Below are 17,487 nucleotides of genomic sequence, written 5' to 3' on the forward strand. Positions count from 1 at the left end.
CATGTAAGTGGAAATTTGATAGATAATGATAGTGGTGTTGCAGCAGGGAAAAGATGGAGTGGGGAAAGATGTTTGGGGGAAACTGTTCACAATCTTGACAGAAACAAAACCGTATCTTACCTTATACCAGATGTAAAAGCACCCTCCAGAGAGACAAGGACTAAGTGTAAAGGGTAGAACCCTAACGGAGGCTGACGTCACGGCCCAGAGGAAGGGAAGGATATTTTAAGCAAAGCCTTCAAAACAGAGAAGTCAGAAAAGTAATGGATCTGACCATATTAAAATGAAGTATTTCTCATCAAGAAAAGAGACCATGGTCAAAGTTAACAGTTGGGAGAAGATAATGGCAAGTTTAAATGGATATCTAGCAAAGTGAGGGAAGCTACTGTGCAAATCAATAAGAAAGTCAAATAATAGAAAAACGACTGGAAAAATGAGCAAAGGCTGTGAACAGGCAATTTCCTGAAGAGGAAGCCTCTGGTTAATAAACTTTCCATGAAGTTAGTTTACTAATAATTAAGGAAATCAAGTCAAATCAATGAACTGTAACTTTATATCCATTAGATCACCCAGCTTCCTAATACTTGCCAACAATTATGGGCAAAGATGTGGGGAAATAGGAACCCATATGTGGTCCCAATGAGTGTGTGAACCGGCAGAACCATCCTGGAGTAGTACTTGGCATCACTGAATGAAATCAAATTTGTATGTGTCTTTGAGTAAGTCCATTCCTGTGTATGAAACCAGGGAAATTCTTGCACATATCCATCCCTCCCAGTTTATGCCACTTATCCTGGTATAATTACTAATAGTGGTTCCATTCATGCACTCTCAGAGTGTTCTGATCTGGATGATGTATTGATGACTAACCATTAGGTGGCATCATTACTGTGCTGGCCACAGCAACAGGGCATAGGAGACAACTCAGGTACCTGGTACTAAGGGAGCAGACAGAAAAAAATGTGTGGAATTTAGCATATTAAACCCATGTAGCAGTGAGAAGGGATGTACAGAGAGGGGAAGGGGAAAGCATGGTTTTCCAAACAAAGGGCATCAGCAGGTTGAATTAGTATGTAAAGGATTACCTTGGATTTTTTTTTTTAAAGATTATTTTTAATGAACAGTTTTAGGTTCACAGAAAAATTAAGAAGAAGGTACAGAGATTTCCCATATATCCCCTCACTCCACATATGCACAGCCTCCCCACATAATCAACACCCCCCACCAGAGTGGAACATTTGTTACAGTTGATGTACCTACATTGATACATCATCATCACCCAAAGTTTATAGTTTACATTAGGGTTCACTGTTGTAGCTTCTGTGGGTTTGGATAAATGTATAAAGATATGTGGGGCTTCCCTGGTGGCTCAGTGGTAAAAAGTCTGCTTGCCAATGCAGGAGACACGAGTTCCATCTCTGGTCCAGGAAGATCCCTTGGATAAGTAAATGGCAACGCACTCCAGTATTCTTGCCTGGGAAATCCCATGAACAAAGGAGCTAGTCCATGGGGTCACAAAGAGTTGAAGACCACTTAGCGACTGAATACCACTTGGCTTCCCTCATCGCTCAGTTGGTAAAGAATCCTCCTGCAGTGCAGGAGACCCTGGTTTGATTCCTGGGTTGGGAAGATCCCCTGGAGAAGGGATAGACTACCCACTCCATTATTCTTGGGCTTCCTTTGTGGCTCAACTGGTAAAGAATTCTCCTGCAATGCGGGAGACCTAGGTTCAATCCCTGGGTTGGGAGGATCCCCTGGAGAAGGGAAATGCTACCCACTCCAGTATTCTGGCCTGGAGAATTCCATGGTCTGTTTAGTCCATGGGGTCCCAAAGAGTTGGACACGACTGAGTGACTTTCACTAGTGACAACAACAACAACACAATGACGTGTATCCATCACTATGGTATCATAGAGAGAATTTTTACTGCCCTAAAAATCCTCTGTGCTCCCCCCATTCACCCTCCCCTCCCAATTCAGCTTGTAGTTTTTTTTTCTGGTGGTGGCATAGTAGCCCATTACTCAGATGCATTGAAACTTTCATAGCCACCCAGAGTTGGGAAGCCAACCCATTTCACATCCTGTATGTGGTTTCTGCAGTTACCAAGTGATCTGGTCTTCTCTCGACCTTAGCCCTTGGTTGTCTTAGACCTGAGTGGTCAGAGAGAATGTTCTCTGATGTCTTATACTTTCATGACCTGGAAAAGAACCTCTTCTGTATGAGAAAGGGGATCCTCAATGGTGCAAGCTACTGGAAACCATAAACATGAAGTCGGCTTCATTTTACTCCTTATTTCAAGGCTTCTTCTGCCTTGCCTTAACCATGCCAGGTTAATTTCCAACATCAAGAAGCGGTGCATCTTTGGTGACAAAGGGTTCTGGTGGGAAAGGCTTCTGTGTGAAAGCCTTTCTGGAGCTTTGGAACTTTGCTATTCTGTTCTTGAGCTACAGAAAGTAAGCAACTTTTGAACCAAAGCCCTCCCGGGGAAAGCCGTGGGTGCTTTGACTGTTGCTGGTGCTGTCACTCTCTCTCTCTCTCCTGGAGGAAGTGGTGCTGCCAGCGCCCTGCCAGGGCAGCAGCCAGATCCCCAGTGGAAGCATCCAAAATGCTGGCTGGAGATGTTGCTGCGTCTCACAAGTTAGCAGCTTTGTGATCAGCAGATGGGATAGCAGGATAAAGACACAGCACCCTCGAAACAGCTGTTGTAACCACGTATTTCTCCCTGCCTTTCCCCCTTTCCAGAGAACTGCCCTTGGGGGTCGGGACAGGGGACGGGTGGCTCTCTACACAGAATAGGCCTGGTTTGGCAAAGATGAAGCACCTGGACCATTTCTGTGTCGCCGGAGTGCCATGGGGGATGGATGGCATTTTCCCTCTCTTCTCTTCTTGATCTTTGGATTTTATTGCTGGCTTTGCCTTCTCCTGTTCTGTTCTGGTTCTTCCTGGGCTGTGGGCACGAAGAGGTTACAGCGGCCGAGAGCCTCTGGGCTGAGTTAGCACTTCCCTCTGCATCCACAAACCTCTCCAAGTAACGGGCATGGAAAGGGGGTGGCGGGCTGCGCAGGGGGAAGGCCGGCTGCCGTAGGTGGGACCAGGCTCCTTAACCACGTCTCACTCCCCTCCCCACAGCTCGGCGAGGAGGGGGACGAGGAAGGGAACAGCATCCGTCTGGAGTGAAGGATGAGCCGCGGGCACGTCGGTGGTCCAGAGCTGCAGAGTGCCCGCGCTGCGCCCGCCTCCCGCGCGCTCCGCGTCTGCGTCTGGCCGCCCCAGGGCGCGCGGACCCGGGACAGCAGCGCTCGAGCTGCCGGAGGACGGAGACCGGGGCCGGAGCCGCAGGAGCCGCGGGCCTGCGAAGCCGGGTCCCCGGGGAGCCTGGGGCAGCCTCGCTCGAGCCCTCCCTCCTGGCAGGAGCCGCCGCGGAGCCGGCCGCGCGTTTCCTGCAGCAGCCGGCTCTGGGACGCGGCTGGGGCCGAGCGGCTCCCCGGACCCGGCCTCTGCCAGGACTCAGTCACTCCGACCCCGGCCCAGAGGAGGCAACTCCTGCGGAGGGAAAACTTAGATTCTGCTTTCGCATCTAACTCCTTTCGCTGTGCAAGCTTTGCGGAACCCCAGAGGGTGTCATTTTGCACTTGACCGGTATTTGAGAAAAACTGCAGGACTCGGCGTCCAGAGGAAGAACCTGGTAAACTTTGGGGGCGGGGATATTTTCTTGGAAGTGACAAGTCGCCTCCGACCTACAGTTCTGGGCCAGTGACGTCATCCTCGGCTCAGCCGCTCCGAAGGGTCTGGACGCAGCCACGAGACCAACAGCAAAGACCCCAGGAGAGCCATGGAATCCACGCTGGCAACATCCAGTTCCGCAGCCGGCCCGGTCACCTTCTCCCATGTCTTTGGGCAGCAGTGCCAACTTATGGAGGCAGGTAGGAAGCGTGTCCTGGGGGCAGTGGTCGCTCTCCAGGGACCCCAGGGCTGGAGGCCCATGTGCCTCTCATCTGTGCCGAGATGTAATTTGGAATGTGAGGTTTAGCTAGCTAGTGATGTGCTTGCCAGGCATGTCCACTTTAAAGTTTCTAGGATGTGCCAGGGGACTGGATTGCTGCCTGGACAGGGCAAGTGAGGCACCCTTTGGTCTCACCACCTCTTTTCTTTGTGGCTACCTGGAGGATGTGAGAGGGTGCGTCAGGAGGGGTCTGATGACACAGGGGCTGTGGTAACATTTGGGGGCAGCAGCCAGTCCTAGACGATATAGTTGCCTTTCTGTCCTCTTGCCTCTCTGCTGCTAAGAGTGGTGGTTAAGCCATGGGATTCCCAGTGCCACTGGAGTAACTTAGGTACTCCTAAGAAGATCCGCCCCGAGCAGTCTCTCCCAGCCCTGGGCTCCACTGTGGGCATTCCTCACTAGCCTTGGCTCTTCCATAGAAACCTCACCTTTCTTGCAGAATGGAAAACTTGGTGTGGGCTGCAGCCTTACCCTGTGCCAGCCATCTTGCTAGTTTGTGCAGTCGGCTGCAAAGAAAACTGGAGTGGGGGGAATAGCTTGGTGCAAATTGTCACTGTGGTGGAACCCACAGGCTGGTGCTTGATCCATGATTTCGATTACGTTGGAGTCGTAAGACAAAGGATGCCTGCTTTCTCAGAGTTCATTCCTGCTGTTGGAAAAAGGGCCATGTGTTTCCTCAGTGGTTTCCTGGGTATGAAAGTGTTAATCGTGCATTTGTGCTGTGAACCTCTGGAAGGTGGTGAGGAGAGCACTGCATTTAGGAGTCTGGGGGCTTGAGTTGGTGTCAGTGGTGGCACAGCCTTGGAAAACGGCAGACCCTATCCCTACTCCCTTCACTTGAGAATCTGTCTCCAGCTGCAAAACAAGAGAACTGGACTTGAGCTGCCTGGTCCCTCCAGGCCTCAGATTCTGCGAACTCAGAGGAACCCAGTGCAATGGAGAAAGCAAACTTGAACAGTGTTCAAGGATGGGATGTATTTGCACAAGGTGGAGCCTCATGAATTAAGTGAATGAGGGCTCTGAGGTGGACTGCCTGGCTTTGAGTCCCAGCTTCACCTGTTACAAGCTGTGTGACTTCAGGCATGTTACTTAGCTTCTCTGTGCCTGTTAAGTGGGGATATTAGGCACTGCCTCATAGAGTTATTGCAGAAATTCAACATGTTAATACATGTTAGTACATGGAAAGCCTTAGGACTGTGCCTGGTGACTAGCCGGCACAGTTTTAGTGTTAAGTGTTTGTTAGTGTTTCTAGGAGGCGTGGGGGCTTCCCAGGTGGCGCTAGTGGTAAGGAACCCACCTGCCAATGCAGGAGACGTAAGAGACTTGGGTTTGATCCCTGGGTCAGGACGATCCCCTGGAAAGAAGCCATGACAACCCACTTCAGTATTCTTGCCTGGAGACAAGGCAAGAATGTCCTCCCATGTCCTCCCATGACAGAGGAGCCTGGTGGGCTACAGTCCATAGGATTGAAAAGAGTTGGACACTACTGAAGCCACCTAGCACACACAGGAGACATGGGGGGCTCTGGGCAGGCATCCTCCCAGGGCCTAGTCAAGGCATATCTGTTTGCTGAGAGCATAGCTGCCCATGGTTGTAGAAGATCAAAGCACTGATCACCACTCCCACCCAGGGCAGTTTAATTCTGGTTTGTCTCCCACTCTATATACTCAAGGAATATTTGACCTGCAATAGCTTAAGTGCCTTTACTGCTGTTATACATAAGAAGGAGGACTTGAGGTTTTCCTGAAGTTTCACACATCTTTCTACTTCTCTGGAGTTACTGTGGGAAGGCAGATGATAGATTTCTAGAAGACAGCGCTGTTCCCTGTGGCTTTATCCTCTAAGCTTTTGGAGGCCTCCAAGCCTAAATCAGGTCATGGAATTCTCTGTCTCCTTAAAAGAAATCCTTTACGTCAAGCAAGCAGTGCAACATGGAATAACAATGACCAGCAGTCTCAGGGGAGAGCTCTCTCCCTGAAGACAGGCAAGGAGGAATAATTAACCTCCAATTTAAAAGCCCTCACTCAGTTAGGTGAAGGGGGTTGAGAGCAAACACTCTTCAAGCAAGGCGTTTGTAGTCCAGTAGGTATCACAAATGAGATCTTAAATGAATGTGAAAATGATTCCATGACTCCAGGGGTTCACAGGGACTCTGTTCATCACATCTATTCTCTAGTGAGAGACACATATATTCACTGAGTACCTACTATGTGCTTTCTCTGCACAATGCCGGGAACCATCGAGTCTGAAGAGTAAGTTACAGCCTTTATGCAAGTAGATGATGATCTGGTTAGTGGTAAATGTAAAAGTGTATTAAAGAAAAGAGAATTATATAGATTGTGACTTTTAAATGGTTCTGTTTCTGAACAAACATTCCTATATATTTTACATAAGCTCTCTTAATTTTCAAAAATCTTAACCAGGTCATGTGAAAGGGCTCAGGCCTGAGAATGTGGCTCAGACACGTGCTTTCTTCCTGGCACTTCTGATGCTACATGGTGTCCTGGTTGTCTCATATCCTACACCACTGCACCATACACACGTCTTTGTTGCTTCTGGAAGCATTTAGAGTGGATCTGAAAGTCCTAGGAAGAACAGAGGTCCCACTGTGTGTCCAGATCCATTGCACCTGATCATAGTAGGGAAGATCACACCTGCCTCCTCTTCATGGCCACCTTGCAGGGAGATGCGTATTTCCTACTTAATGGGTGAAGTTTAGATGTTGGCAAAGGTGGGATTTAAACCTTAATCAGCCCACCCCAAAGCCTGTACCCTAAAAAGGCAATCCCATGGCTTCTGCAAAGAGTTTTTTTTTTTTTTTTTAATTATGTATTTCTGAAGGATTTGGAGGAGAGAGCAGCATTTTGAATCTTTCATGGGCTTTGATGCTGTTGCTCACCCTTTTCCCTCTTCATGGTCCCTCACCCCACATCAGAATGGGTCATACTATGATATTCTCTTCTCTTTCTAACCCCCAACTCAAATTTCTTCCCCTTTCCTTTGGTCCTAAAATGGTAGGTGAGATGTTAATCTGGCCAGGCAAGAATGACCGACGGGGCCACCATTCTCCAGTCTTCCTGCCTGACCTTCTTCAGGTGGGAGCCTGAGGCCACATTCCCACTAACTGACCTCACAGTATCCTGCATCACTCTGGCTTCCAGCTGTTTCTTGCATTTTACTGAGGATGTTGGGAGACACTTTGGGGGGTTGGACTGTATAGACTCAAGCTGGTGTACTGCTGGTCTCTGTAGCTGAATAACTCCTTTATATCCTCTCCTTGGACTGCTTCCCAGGTGACGCAGTGGTAAAGAATCTGCCTGCTGATGCAGGAGACACAAGAAATGCAGGTTTGATCCCTGAGTTGGGAAGATCCCTGGAGAAGGAAATGGTAACCCACTCCAGTATTCTGGTCAGGAAAAGACAGGGGAGCCTGGTGGCCTCGTCCATGTGTGCATGCCAAGTCACTTCAGTCGAATCCGACTCTTTGTGACTGTATGTACTTGTGGCCTGCCCGGCTCCTCTGTCCATGGGATTCTCCATGCAAGAATACTGGAGTGGGTTGCCATGCCCTTCTCCAGGCCTACAGTCCATGGGGTTGCAAAGTGTTGGACATGACTAAGCACGGGCACACACGCCCTTGGACCCCAAAATGTTTGACCAAGGTGCCACTCTGACCCTGGCGTTCGGTCCTGTCTCTGCTGAGGGCTCTTGACTCATCCCTCAGCCTGACATTCTGTTGTTTGGGGGACTCCAGCTTCCAGGCCAGGGCTTCTGGGGTCTTTATATCTTGTGCGACTTGCTAAGCTGCCTCTGTGTCATCCTGGTGGATTTCCTACCTGTCCCGTTTGGATGGAAAGCATTTCCACAGGGTCACTGTGCTTGACCAGAAGGATTAAAGTCATTCTGTCCAGTATGTCCTGCTGATGCTGCAGGAATCCAGGCCCAGCTCAAGGGGGAGGGTGGATGGGAGGAGAGGGCAAGAAGGGGACAAGACCTGATCATCTGGATGCTGCGGTTCTGCATACTTCTGAATTGCAGCTCAGAAGTCACTCACAAAGTTCCCTATTGGCACCATCAGTTCTGGATCAGCCTCCAGCTCCTTACCATGCAGAAACTCAAAATAAATGCAAGTCATGTCTGTCTGTCTGTCGTCTGACAAGTCAGGCCAGTACCTGGAGCCAGGATCTGGTCATCTTTTGACTTTACTGCCTTGTTCGTTCTGAAGGCTGTCAGCTGAGCCACCTTTCTGCCTTTTGAACAATATAGGAATCCATCTAGGTATATAACCTATATGTACTTGGAAGTCACTTGCCATAGTTGTAACCAAGAGAGGCGAGAACTAGGTTTATGGCATCTGCTGTGAGGTGAGCATGTTGGTGGTTTTGCAAAAATCAAACAGATAAACATGAGCCAAGAGGAGAATCTTGTTTCCTGTCTTTTCATCTGTGGGTACGGGAACGCAGCTTTCAGGTTTCCTTTTAGATCCCCAAGGGGTGGTCATCTAGGACCTGCCTGGCTGTGTCTCCTGTGTGAATAGTATGTTTTGACATTTGCAACGAAGAATCACCATAGTGACTACTGGCAGTTGAGTATAACCATAGCAGATTCTTATTGGGCGCTTATTCTGGGATGGCCATTATGCTAAGTGCCTACATTGTATCTAGTTTCATCCTGGTCACATCCTCATAAGGCACATGAAATCATCCCCATTTTATAGATGAGGAAGCTAAGGCCCATGAAGAAAAAGAAAGTTAGCAGTTGATCCAGGATTCAAATTCAAGGCATCTGGATCCCAAGTATCTACTCTTTCCTGTTCTTCCATCCAGACTCTGTCAGATTTCCCAGCTCCCCCAGGAATTTATCTCCAGAAATGCTTGTTGAACATCCATGCCAGAAAACGTTTGCTGAATGAATGTGGAATCTGCAGTAACCAGAGGTACCTAAGATAAATACTCTCCATCTTCCAGGAGTTTGTAGCTTAAAGTGGGAGTGACCTATGTCTTCTGTGTTTTCACAATACTATTCATAATGTGTTGTGTTATGATTCCTGTTTATCAGTGCCTTCTTTATTAGGCCCTCAGCTTCCTGAGGTTAGGAAATCTCATCTTGGTTGCCTTGGAGTCCTCCAGACCTCAGGTGGTGTTTTCAACAGGAAGACATTGACAGGTCTGTTTTAAGTCAAATCCTTTTATAGAGTGGCTGTCATCCCTGTGAGAAGCTGTTAGCACAATAAAATGGTGTTTGTGGAATCTGGCAGAGCAAAACCATGGTTATGGTCACTGTCCTTCTCAAGACTGATTCTTCATAGCCCTCAAGTGAGCTTGTGGAATCAAGGGTGGTGGGGAAAGCAGTTTATCCCAATAGTCGCGTGGGCTGATCAAGTTGAGTACTTTAAAAAAATAATTGTTTATTTTTGGCTGTACTGGGTCTTCATTGCTGCTCGTGTCTAGTTGGAGTGAGTGGCGGCCGCTCTATAATTGCACTGTGAGCTTCTCATTGTGGCGGCTTCTCTTCTTGCGGAGTACAGGCTCTAGGGCATGTGGGCTTTGGTGTTTACAGCTCCCAGGCTCTGGAACACAGGCTCAGTAGTTGTGACACGGGCTTAGTTGCTCTGAGGCATGTGGAATCTTTGCAGATCAGAGATCAGAGACGTGTATTCTGCATTGGTTGGCAGATTCTTTACCACACAGCCAACAGGGAAGCCCTCAAGTTGAATACTTTCGGGGGGCAGTCCTAAGATGATGGAGGAATAGGACGGGGAGACCACTTTCTCCCCCACAAATTCATCGAAAGAACGTTTGAACGCTGAGCAAATTCCACAAAACAACTTCTGAATGCTGGCAGAGGACATCAGGTGTCCAGAAAAGCAGCCCATTGTCTTCAAAAGGAGGTGGGACAAAATATAAAAGATAAAAAGAGAGACAAAAGAGTTAGGGATGGAGATCCGTCCCGGGAAGGGAGTCTAAAAGTTTTAAAAGAGGAGAAGTTTCCAAACACCAGGAAACCCTCTCACCGACGGGTCTGTGGGGAGACTGGGAATCTCAGAGGGCAACATAACTGGGAGGAAAAATAAATAAATAAATAAAGAAAACCCACAGATTACATGCCTAACGGCAACTCCCAGCAAAGAAGTACCCCAGACGCTCACATCCGCCACCAGCAAGCGGAGGCTGAACAGGGAGGAGCGGGCTGCATTGCTTAGGATAAGGATCTGGCCTGAATGCCCTGAGGGCAATCTGAGGGATCTAAGGTGAGATAGCAACCAGAACTGTGGGATAGCCAGAGAGAGAGAGGGAAAACAAACAAAAAAAAAGGTTGAATGCTTTCAACTCCAGGCTCTTCAAGGGAAAGCAGTCTGTTGCTGGGCATAGTGCACGAAAGAGGTGGCACCTGCCACTCATCTTCCCCCAGCATCTCCTCTGTGCCTAACCTTCTGTCTTCAGTTTAAAGATAGGGTTTTCTCAGCATCCTGGTGATCTCTTTAGGGTGCAAGTACTGTCAGTGACACCCCTGGATCGTACCTTGACCTCAGGAGTTCCCACCAGTGGTGCTTGTTTGAGACGAAAGCAACAGGGGTGAGCTGGTCCTTACATGCTTGGAATAAGCAGCCTGTATAAGAGCCCCAGCCTTTGAGCAGCATGGTGTTCCCACCATTTTTATATCAGAAGCAGAGCTTGGTCTCTAACTGGTCTATTTCTTCAGAGACTTACTCATCAGAGGCAGGGGCACGTGGTTGTAAGATCTCAATTGTTTGGGTTCAAAACTCAGTTTTGTTGTTCACTAGCTGTGTGACTTTAGGCAAGTACCTAATCTCTCTGTGCTCTGATTTCCTCATCTGTAAAATGAAGATAATAGATTACTTCATAGGCTTGTGGGGCCTGACAGTGAGTTCATATGTATGATGTGCTTATCACCATGCCTGGCACTGAAGGCATTATATATAAACATCTGCTGTCTATCTTAGCTCAGGTTGTCGTAACAAAATGCCACAGACTCGGTGACTTAAGCAAAAATCATTTTCTTCTTATAGTTCTGGAGACTGAGGAGTCCAAGATGAGGGTGCCAGCAGGTCTGATGTCTGGTGAGGGTCCTCTTCTGGATTTGCAGACAGCTGTCTTCTCATTGTATCCTCACATGGCTGAGAGCAGAGAGAGAGCAGCCTCTCCTATCTTTTCTCAGGAGGGTGCTAATCCATTCACAATGGCTCTACCCTCAGGACCTCATCACTCCCGAGACTCACCATCACCAACAGGTGAATTTGGAGAGGACACAGTTCACAACACTGTGATGATACTGCTGTTTCTTATTAGCACATCTGCTGTTACTGAGACAAAGTTTATAATTAAAACATTCCTTATGATCATGTCTTTCAAACTTGTAAAAAGTTCGTACTTCTCCCCTTGGCTAATCATTACAGTTAAAACACACACACACACACACACACACACACACACACACAATAATGACTCTTTCTTTGACTCCTAAGGTTAGGAATCAACAGTCTGTGAGAACTTCCACCCACCATCACAAAAGCGTGTTTGTTTACAAAAGGTCTCATTGGACCCAATGGACCTGGGGCAATTCCTATCTCTTTCTGATATAATTATCGACAGTATCTACATTCATTCTCTAGCATGTCCTCATTCACATGATAAAGTATAGGGTCAGCCTTAATAAGGGGCAGCTGAATAAATAAAATTCAAATGTTAGTTGAAATGTGGAGTATCTGATCTTGGAGGAAGCCTTTTAAAGCTAAGAGACAGTCAGTGGAAGAAGCAAATGTTTGGTTTGGAAGTAGGGGCCAGACAAGTCAGGTGAGCTGGGCACCACTTAGTGGTTCTGGGGAGCCATGTCCCCTGCTCTTATTCTCCAAGAGAAACCCAGAGTCCCGATGTTTCCATAAAACCTCCCATTTCTTGACTGTGTATTACTAGATGAAAGACTGTGGATTCCAGAGGGTCAGACTCTGACAGCTGTGTCCTGTTCATGGGCCACCCTTGACAGTCTCTGCTTCAAGCCCTCCATTCTCATCCACAGGACTCCGATTCTGGTTCAGAAACTGCTTCCAGTGTGAGTGGTAGGCCTGCTGTATGCTGTCCCATTCCCCTGCCTTTCCTGGAGTAAACTGGAGTAAACTGAGAGGGGTAGATTGAGGCCCTGACTTTGGTCTATATTCCCTTGCATAGCTTCCTAGAGCCAAGGACTGCCCCAGGCCTGGGGACTTCAGAGCACTTGTTTCTGAGATAGCCTTGGCGTTGCAATAAATACACTTAACTTGAGCTATGATGTTTCCTCCCTCATCTTAGTCTTAGAACCTGGATAAAATTTGAGAGCAGATAGAGAATAGATACAAATAGACAGAACATAGTCTGGAGGGTCCAAGACATTCCAGTTTTTGATGTGTGGTTGTGCCAGTCTGGAGTGGGCATTTGGGAACTGTCATGCAACCATTAGTGCACTGTCCCCAAGCAGCCAAGGTTGGGGCATCAGGGGGTGGAGCTGGCTCTCTGCTCTTGATGGTGGTGCAGAAGGACAAGAGGGGCCAAATCTAAGATTTGGTGAGTTCATGGGCATAGCTGAGTAAGAGGGAAAATGGCCTTTTGTAGGAAAATGCATTAGAGACCCTGCTGTGCCCTCAAGTTTGCTCTTTAGAAAGTTCTGGAATTAAGTGACTGGTGGGTTTCTCATTGGAAGGTAGCTTGGGTGGGAAGAGCCCACCAAGGATGGGGCTGTTAAGGTGCTTTTTCTTGCCCAGGGCATACTTAGTTTTCCGACTTGATCTTGTTCTTGGACCTGTTCTCATTAGGTCCTATGTGGTTACTTACTCCAGCTTCTGAAAAACTTAGAGTCAATTTTCCTCTTCAGTCCCAAATGCTCTAACAGATAAACTTTACATTGAGGGCAAAGCTTTTACCCAGACAAACTTCCTCTTGTTGTTCAGTCACTAACTCATGTCAGCTCTTTGCAACGCCATGAATGGCTGCATTCCAGGTTTCCCTGTCCTTCACTAACTCCCAGAGTTTGCTCAAACTCATGTCCATTGAGTCAACGATGTTATCTAACCATCTCATCCTCTGCTTTCCCCTTCTTCTCCTGCCCTCAATCTTTCCCAGCATCAGGGTCTTTTCCAGTGAGTCGATTATTTGCATCAGGTGGCCAAAGTATTGGAGCTTCAGCTTCAGCATTAGTCTTCCAATGATTATTCAGGGTTGATTTCCTTTAGTATTGACTGGTTTGATTTCCACTGTCCAAGCTTCCTCTGCTCTTCTCCAAATGAAATGGAATGGCTGCAGATGTAAAAAATCTGAAGGAAAAGCACATTCCTCTGTGAGGATCCTCCTCTGATGTGGCTGGTGGGTGAGTGAAGCCCCGCCCACAGTAGGAATGGCCAGACAGCAAAAAGTGAGAAAGATGTCCATACAGATCAATGGGAAAGTGAAAGTTGCTCAGTCGTGTCTGACTCTTTGCAACCTCATGGACTATACAGTCCATGGAATTCTCCAGGCAAGAATACTGGAGTGGGTAGCCTTTCCCTTCTCCAGGGGATCCTCCCAACCCTGGGATCGAACCCAGGTCTCCTGCATTGCAGGCAGGTTCTTTAGCAGCTGAGCCACAAGGGAAGCCCAAGAATACTGGAGGGGGCAGTCTATCCCTTCTCCAGCAGATCTTCCTGACCCAGGAATCAAACAGGGGTCTTCTGCATTGCAGGTGGATTCTTTACCAGCTGAGCTATCAGGGAAGTCAACAGGAAACCTCAAGGCAATAGGATTACTTGAAGTCTTAAAACCAACAATGTGATGTTTGGACTAGGGGAGATTGTAAAGGTCCTGCTGTAAAAGAATGTGAATGTGTAAAAGTAATTTAACGGTGATATACTAGGTTTCCCACCTTCCTATTCCTGTCTCCACCTGTTATAGTGGTGACATTTGGACCTTGACAAAGAACCCATTTCTGGTTTTGTTATAGTCTTAAACCACATCATTCTTTTGGACATTGGCTCTTTCGACCAATTCCAATCTCATCTGTCTTTCTAAGGATGTACAGAATGAGCTAGATGAAACAGACAGTCTTATTTTTTTTCCCAGAAAGGTAAATGTGTTTTCATTGGTCCTTTATATTAACTGTCCTCCCTAGAGCCCTATTTACTTTTTGTTTTAATCTGTAGAGTCTAGTGTCAGCGCCATGAGAGGAGGGAGACCCAGCCTTGAACATCAAAGGGACCATCAGTCCAGTGGTCTCCCATCTAAGAAAGAAGACAAAGCCATGAGGATAGCCAGGTACCCAGGCTGGGCTCCACTTGCATTTCAGGACTTCTTAAAACTTGAAATCTTCTCTTCGATCTTCCTGAAGTCATTATCAGTTACCCCTAGTGAGGACAAGTTAGGACACTTGAAGAGAGGGCTGGTTAGGGAACCCAAGTGCAGGGAGCCAAGGGGAGGTTTTTTCCTCCCTGCTGGTCCAGGGATCTAGAGGGGTGATGTAATACAGGAAGAGAGCCAATTCTGGGAGAGATGGTGGCTTGGCCTTGTTTCCTAGGTTAGAAGTGAATCTAAAAAGGAATTTACGCAGTGGGTTCTTCTGAATTTCTGCAGTGACTGCAGCCCAGGTTGGGAACCCCAGGGGAGACAGGACTCCAGAGAGTGGTCAGAGCTCCCCAGCTTTGGTCATAAGAAACATGTGGGCCACCCCTCAGGGCTCTGGGAGCCCCAGGTGTCTACCAGGGAGCACAGAAAGATCTGTTTGGGGACAAGGCAGGGCCTACCACCTGCTCAGTGCTCCATATGAAGCCTCCTGAGTGGAAGAACTGGGATTTGGTCTAGCCAGAGGAGTGGAGGCTGGGGAGACAGAGGCAGAGCTGGGATATGTCCTGGGATGCTAGAGGAACACACCATCTTCAGCACAGAGGAAATCTATAGCATAGAGACAGGTAGAAAAGGAAATAGTCCCCTAGAAAGAGAACCCTTCTACCTGCTTCCAGCCTCCTGTGATCAGCACGCCCACTGCCAGTTCAGCAGTGGAATGTTGACTAGGGAAAGCCAGGGTTTGAAGAGTTGCATTCTAGAGACCAGGCCAGTGATAGGTGAGATGATCGTAAGTGGTTGGGACCAGGAAGGACTATAGAAGAGTCTCCACAATTTTTAGTATCACTGTGTCTAGTGTTACTAAATTAGACCAATTGGATATAGAGTTCTAGGTTGCCTTATTCTTCTCTCAGCATTTTGGGTATGACATTCTTCTGGCTTCTATTGTTGCTGTTGACCTATATTAATTTTAGAGCTGTTTCTCTTTAGGGTATCTGCCTTTTCTACGAATTCATTTTTAAAATATTTGTCCTGGAAGCTATGTGGTTTTACTACATGTCTGGCAATGGATCTAATTTTATTCATCCTGTTTGGGATTTGTGCTTCTCAGATCTGAAGATTGATGTCTCAATTCTAGAAAATATTAAGCCATTTATTTCTTTGAACACTGATTCTCTCCCATTCTTTCTATCCTCCCAGCCTATCTTATAAAATACTGAGAGACCTGAGTTGAACTTCTCCATCTGACTCGTTTTTCATATTTTCCATTTTTGTCTTTTGACTGCATTCTGGATAATGAATTAAACACTATCTTCCGGTTCATTAATTTTCTTTCTGGCTCTTCTAATCTTCAGCCTAATTGAGGCAATAAATTTTTCATTTAATGTCTTTCTTTTTTGGCTATGCCACGTGACTTGTGGCATCCTAGTTCTCCGACAAGGGGTGGAACCTGGTCTCCCTTTTCCAGTGGAAGCAGTACCCACAGGGAATTCCCCATTTATTGTCTCTCTTTTTCAAACTTCTCCAAGTTCTGTTTGAGTAGTTTTCAAATCTTCCTGGTACTCTTTTTAACAAAGTAATCTCTTGTCTTATTTGCTTTTGATTTTATCTTTAATGTATTTAAAATCACATTTATCTGCTAAAGGAATTTGATAAATCCATTTCTGACATTCTTGAGTACAGTTCTTCTGTTTCTCTCTTGATTTTGTGTCCAGAATAGCTTATGACCTCATGTACTTTGTACATTTGGATTCTGAGCTCGTGTTTGGGGTTTATCGGGGAGATATCATATTATTGTAGGTAATATGAGTTTTTGAGCTGGGGATTTCCTCAATCCTCCCAGGTAGTATAAATTTAAACCCAAACCCATTTGAGGCCCATTTTGGGGTAATGAGCAATTAAGAGATCACCCTCTCTCCCACCTCAGTCCAGGACTCAGACCCTGTTTCCCTTTGCTTGTGTGCAGGACCCTTATCCAAGTCCCCTCATTTCCCTGAGGCTTCCTAATGGTAAAGTCCTCTGAGACTGGCTTGTGAGGGTATGTGTGTGTATGTGTGTGTGTTGTAGTTCTGTCTCCTCTATCCAGTATAACCTGAGGCCGTGAGACCTCCCGCATGTGCCAATGCAACCCTAGCATCCACTTTACCGGACCAGCGTGTGCCTCTGAGCAGCCCAGGTGTCAGCGCATGCCATCACTCTGGCTTTCAATTTTGCATTTCTTTGTGGGTTTGTTGGATGTATTCATTTCCTGTGGCTGCTGTGACAAATTACCACATGCTCAGTGGCTTCAACAACACAAATTTATGCTCTCACCATTCTGGAAGCCAGGAGTCTGAAATCAGTGTCACTGGACTGAGATCAGGGTGTCACAGGGCTGAGCTCCCTCCACGCTCTAGGGCAGCAGTTCCCAGTCTTTCTTGGCACCAGGAGCCGGTTTCATGGAGTCCAAGTTTTCCATGGACTGTAGCGTAGGGATGGTTTGGGGATGATTCTAGCACATTACATTTATTGTGCATTTTATTTCTATTATATTACATCAGTTCCACCTCAGATCATCAGGCATTAAATCCTGGAATTTGGGGACCCCTGCTCTAGGGGAGAAGATGTTCCTTGTCTCTTCCAGAGTCCTGTGGCTGCTGACGTTCCTTGAAATCGTGGCCCTATCACTCCCCTGTCTGCCTCCATGGGTACATCGCTCTTTCTTTCTCTTTGTGTGAGGTGTCTCTCTTTCTTTAGTTTATAAGGACATTGGTAGGTGGCACTTAGGGCTCACCTGGATAATTCAAAATATTCTTTTATCCTAAGTTCCTTAACTTGATCACATCTGCAGAGAGCAACTCTCCAAATAACATTTATAAATTCTAGACATCTTCTGAGGATCCATTGTCAGTCTAAAGTGAAAGTGTTAGTTACTCAGTCATGCCCAACTCTTTGCACCCCCATGGACAGTAGCCTACCAGGCTCCTCTGTCCATGGGATTTTCCAGGGAGGAATACTGGGGTGGGTTGCCATTCCCTTTTCCAGGGTATCTTGCCGACCTAGGGATCAAACCCAGGTCTCCTGTATTTCAGGCAGATTCTTTACTGTCTGAGTTACCTGGCAGCCTACCCCAGTAGATTTCCCTGACTCTGAAAGCTGAGCTTTGTGTTTATAAGGATGCTCATTATGTTTCCAAATGTTTTG

The 17,487-nt window shown here is 47.1% G+C and overlaps 1 protein-coding gene across 4 annotated transcripts in view; it reads left to right on the forward strand.

Annotated features, from left to right (window-relative positions):
* Nucleotides 1-3,050: 3,050 nt before the first annotated feature.
* The window catches only part of KAZN (kazrin, periplakin interacting protein), a 1,309,273-nt gene continuing 1,294,836 nt past the window's right edge, over nt 3,051-17,487 (forward strand). The window contains exon 1 of one of the 4 annotated variants that reach the window (XM_070474078.1): nt 3,051-3,923. In XM_070474078.1, the coding sequence (XP_070330179.1) occupies nt 3,833-3,923 (91 nt within the window). In that variant the 5' untranslated portion in view covers nt 3,051-3,832. The remainder of the gene's footprint in view (nt 3,924-17,487) is intronic. The other 3 variants (XM_070474075.1, XM_070474076.1, XM_070474080.1) reach the window with 3 other exon arrangements.

This window comes from Odocoileus virginianus, chromosome 11 (genome assembly GCF_023699985.2).
Source record: "Odocoileus virginianus isolate 20LAN1187 ecotype Illinois chromosome 11, Ovbor_1.2, whole genome shotgun sequence".
Lineage (NCBI taxonomy): Eukaryota > Metazoa > Chordata > Mammalia > Artiodactyla > Cervidae > Odocoileus > Odocoileus virginianus.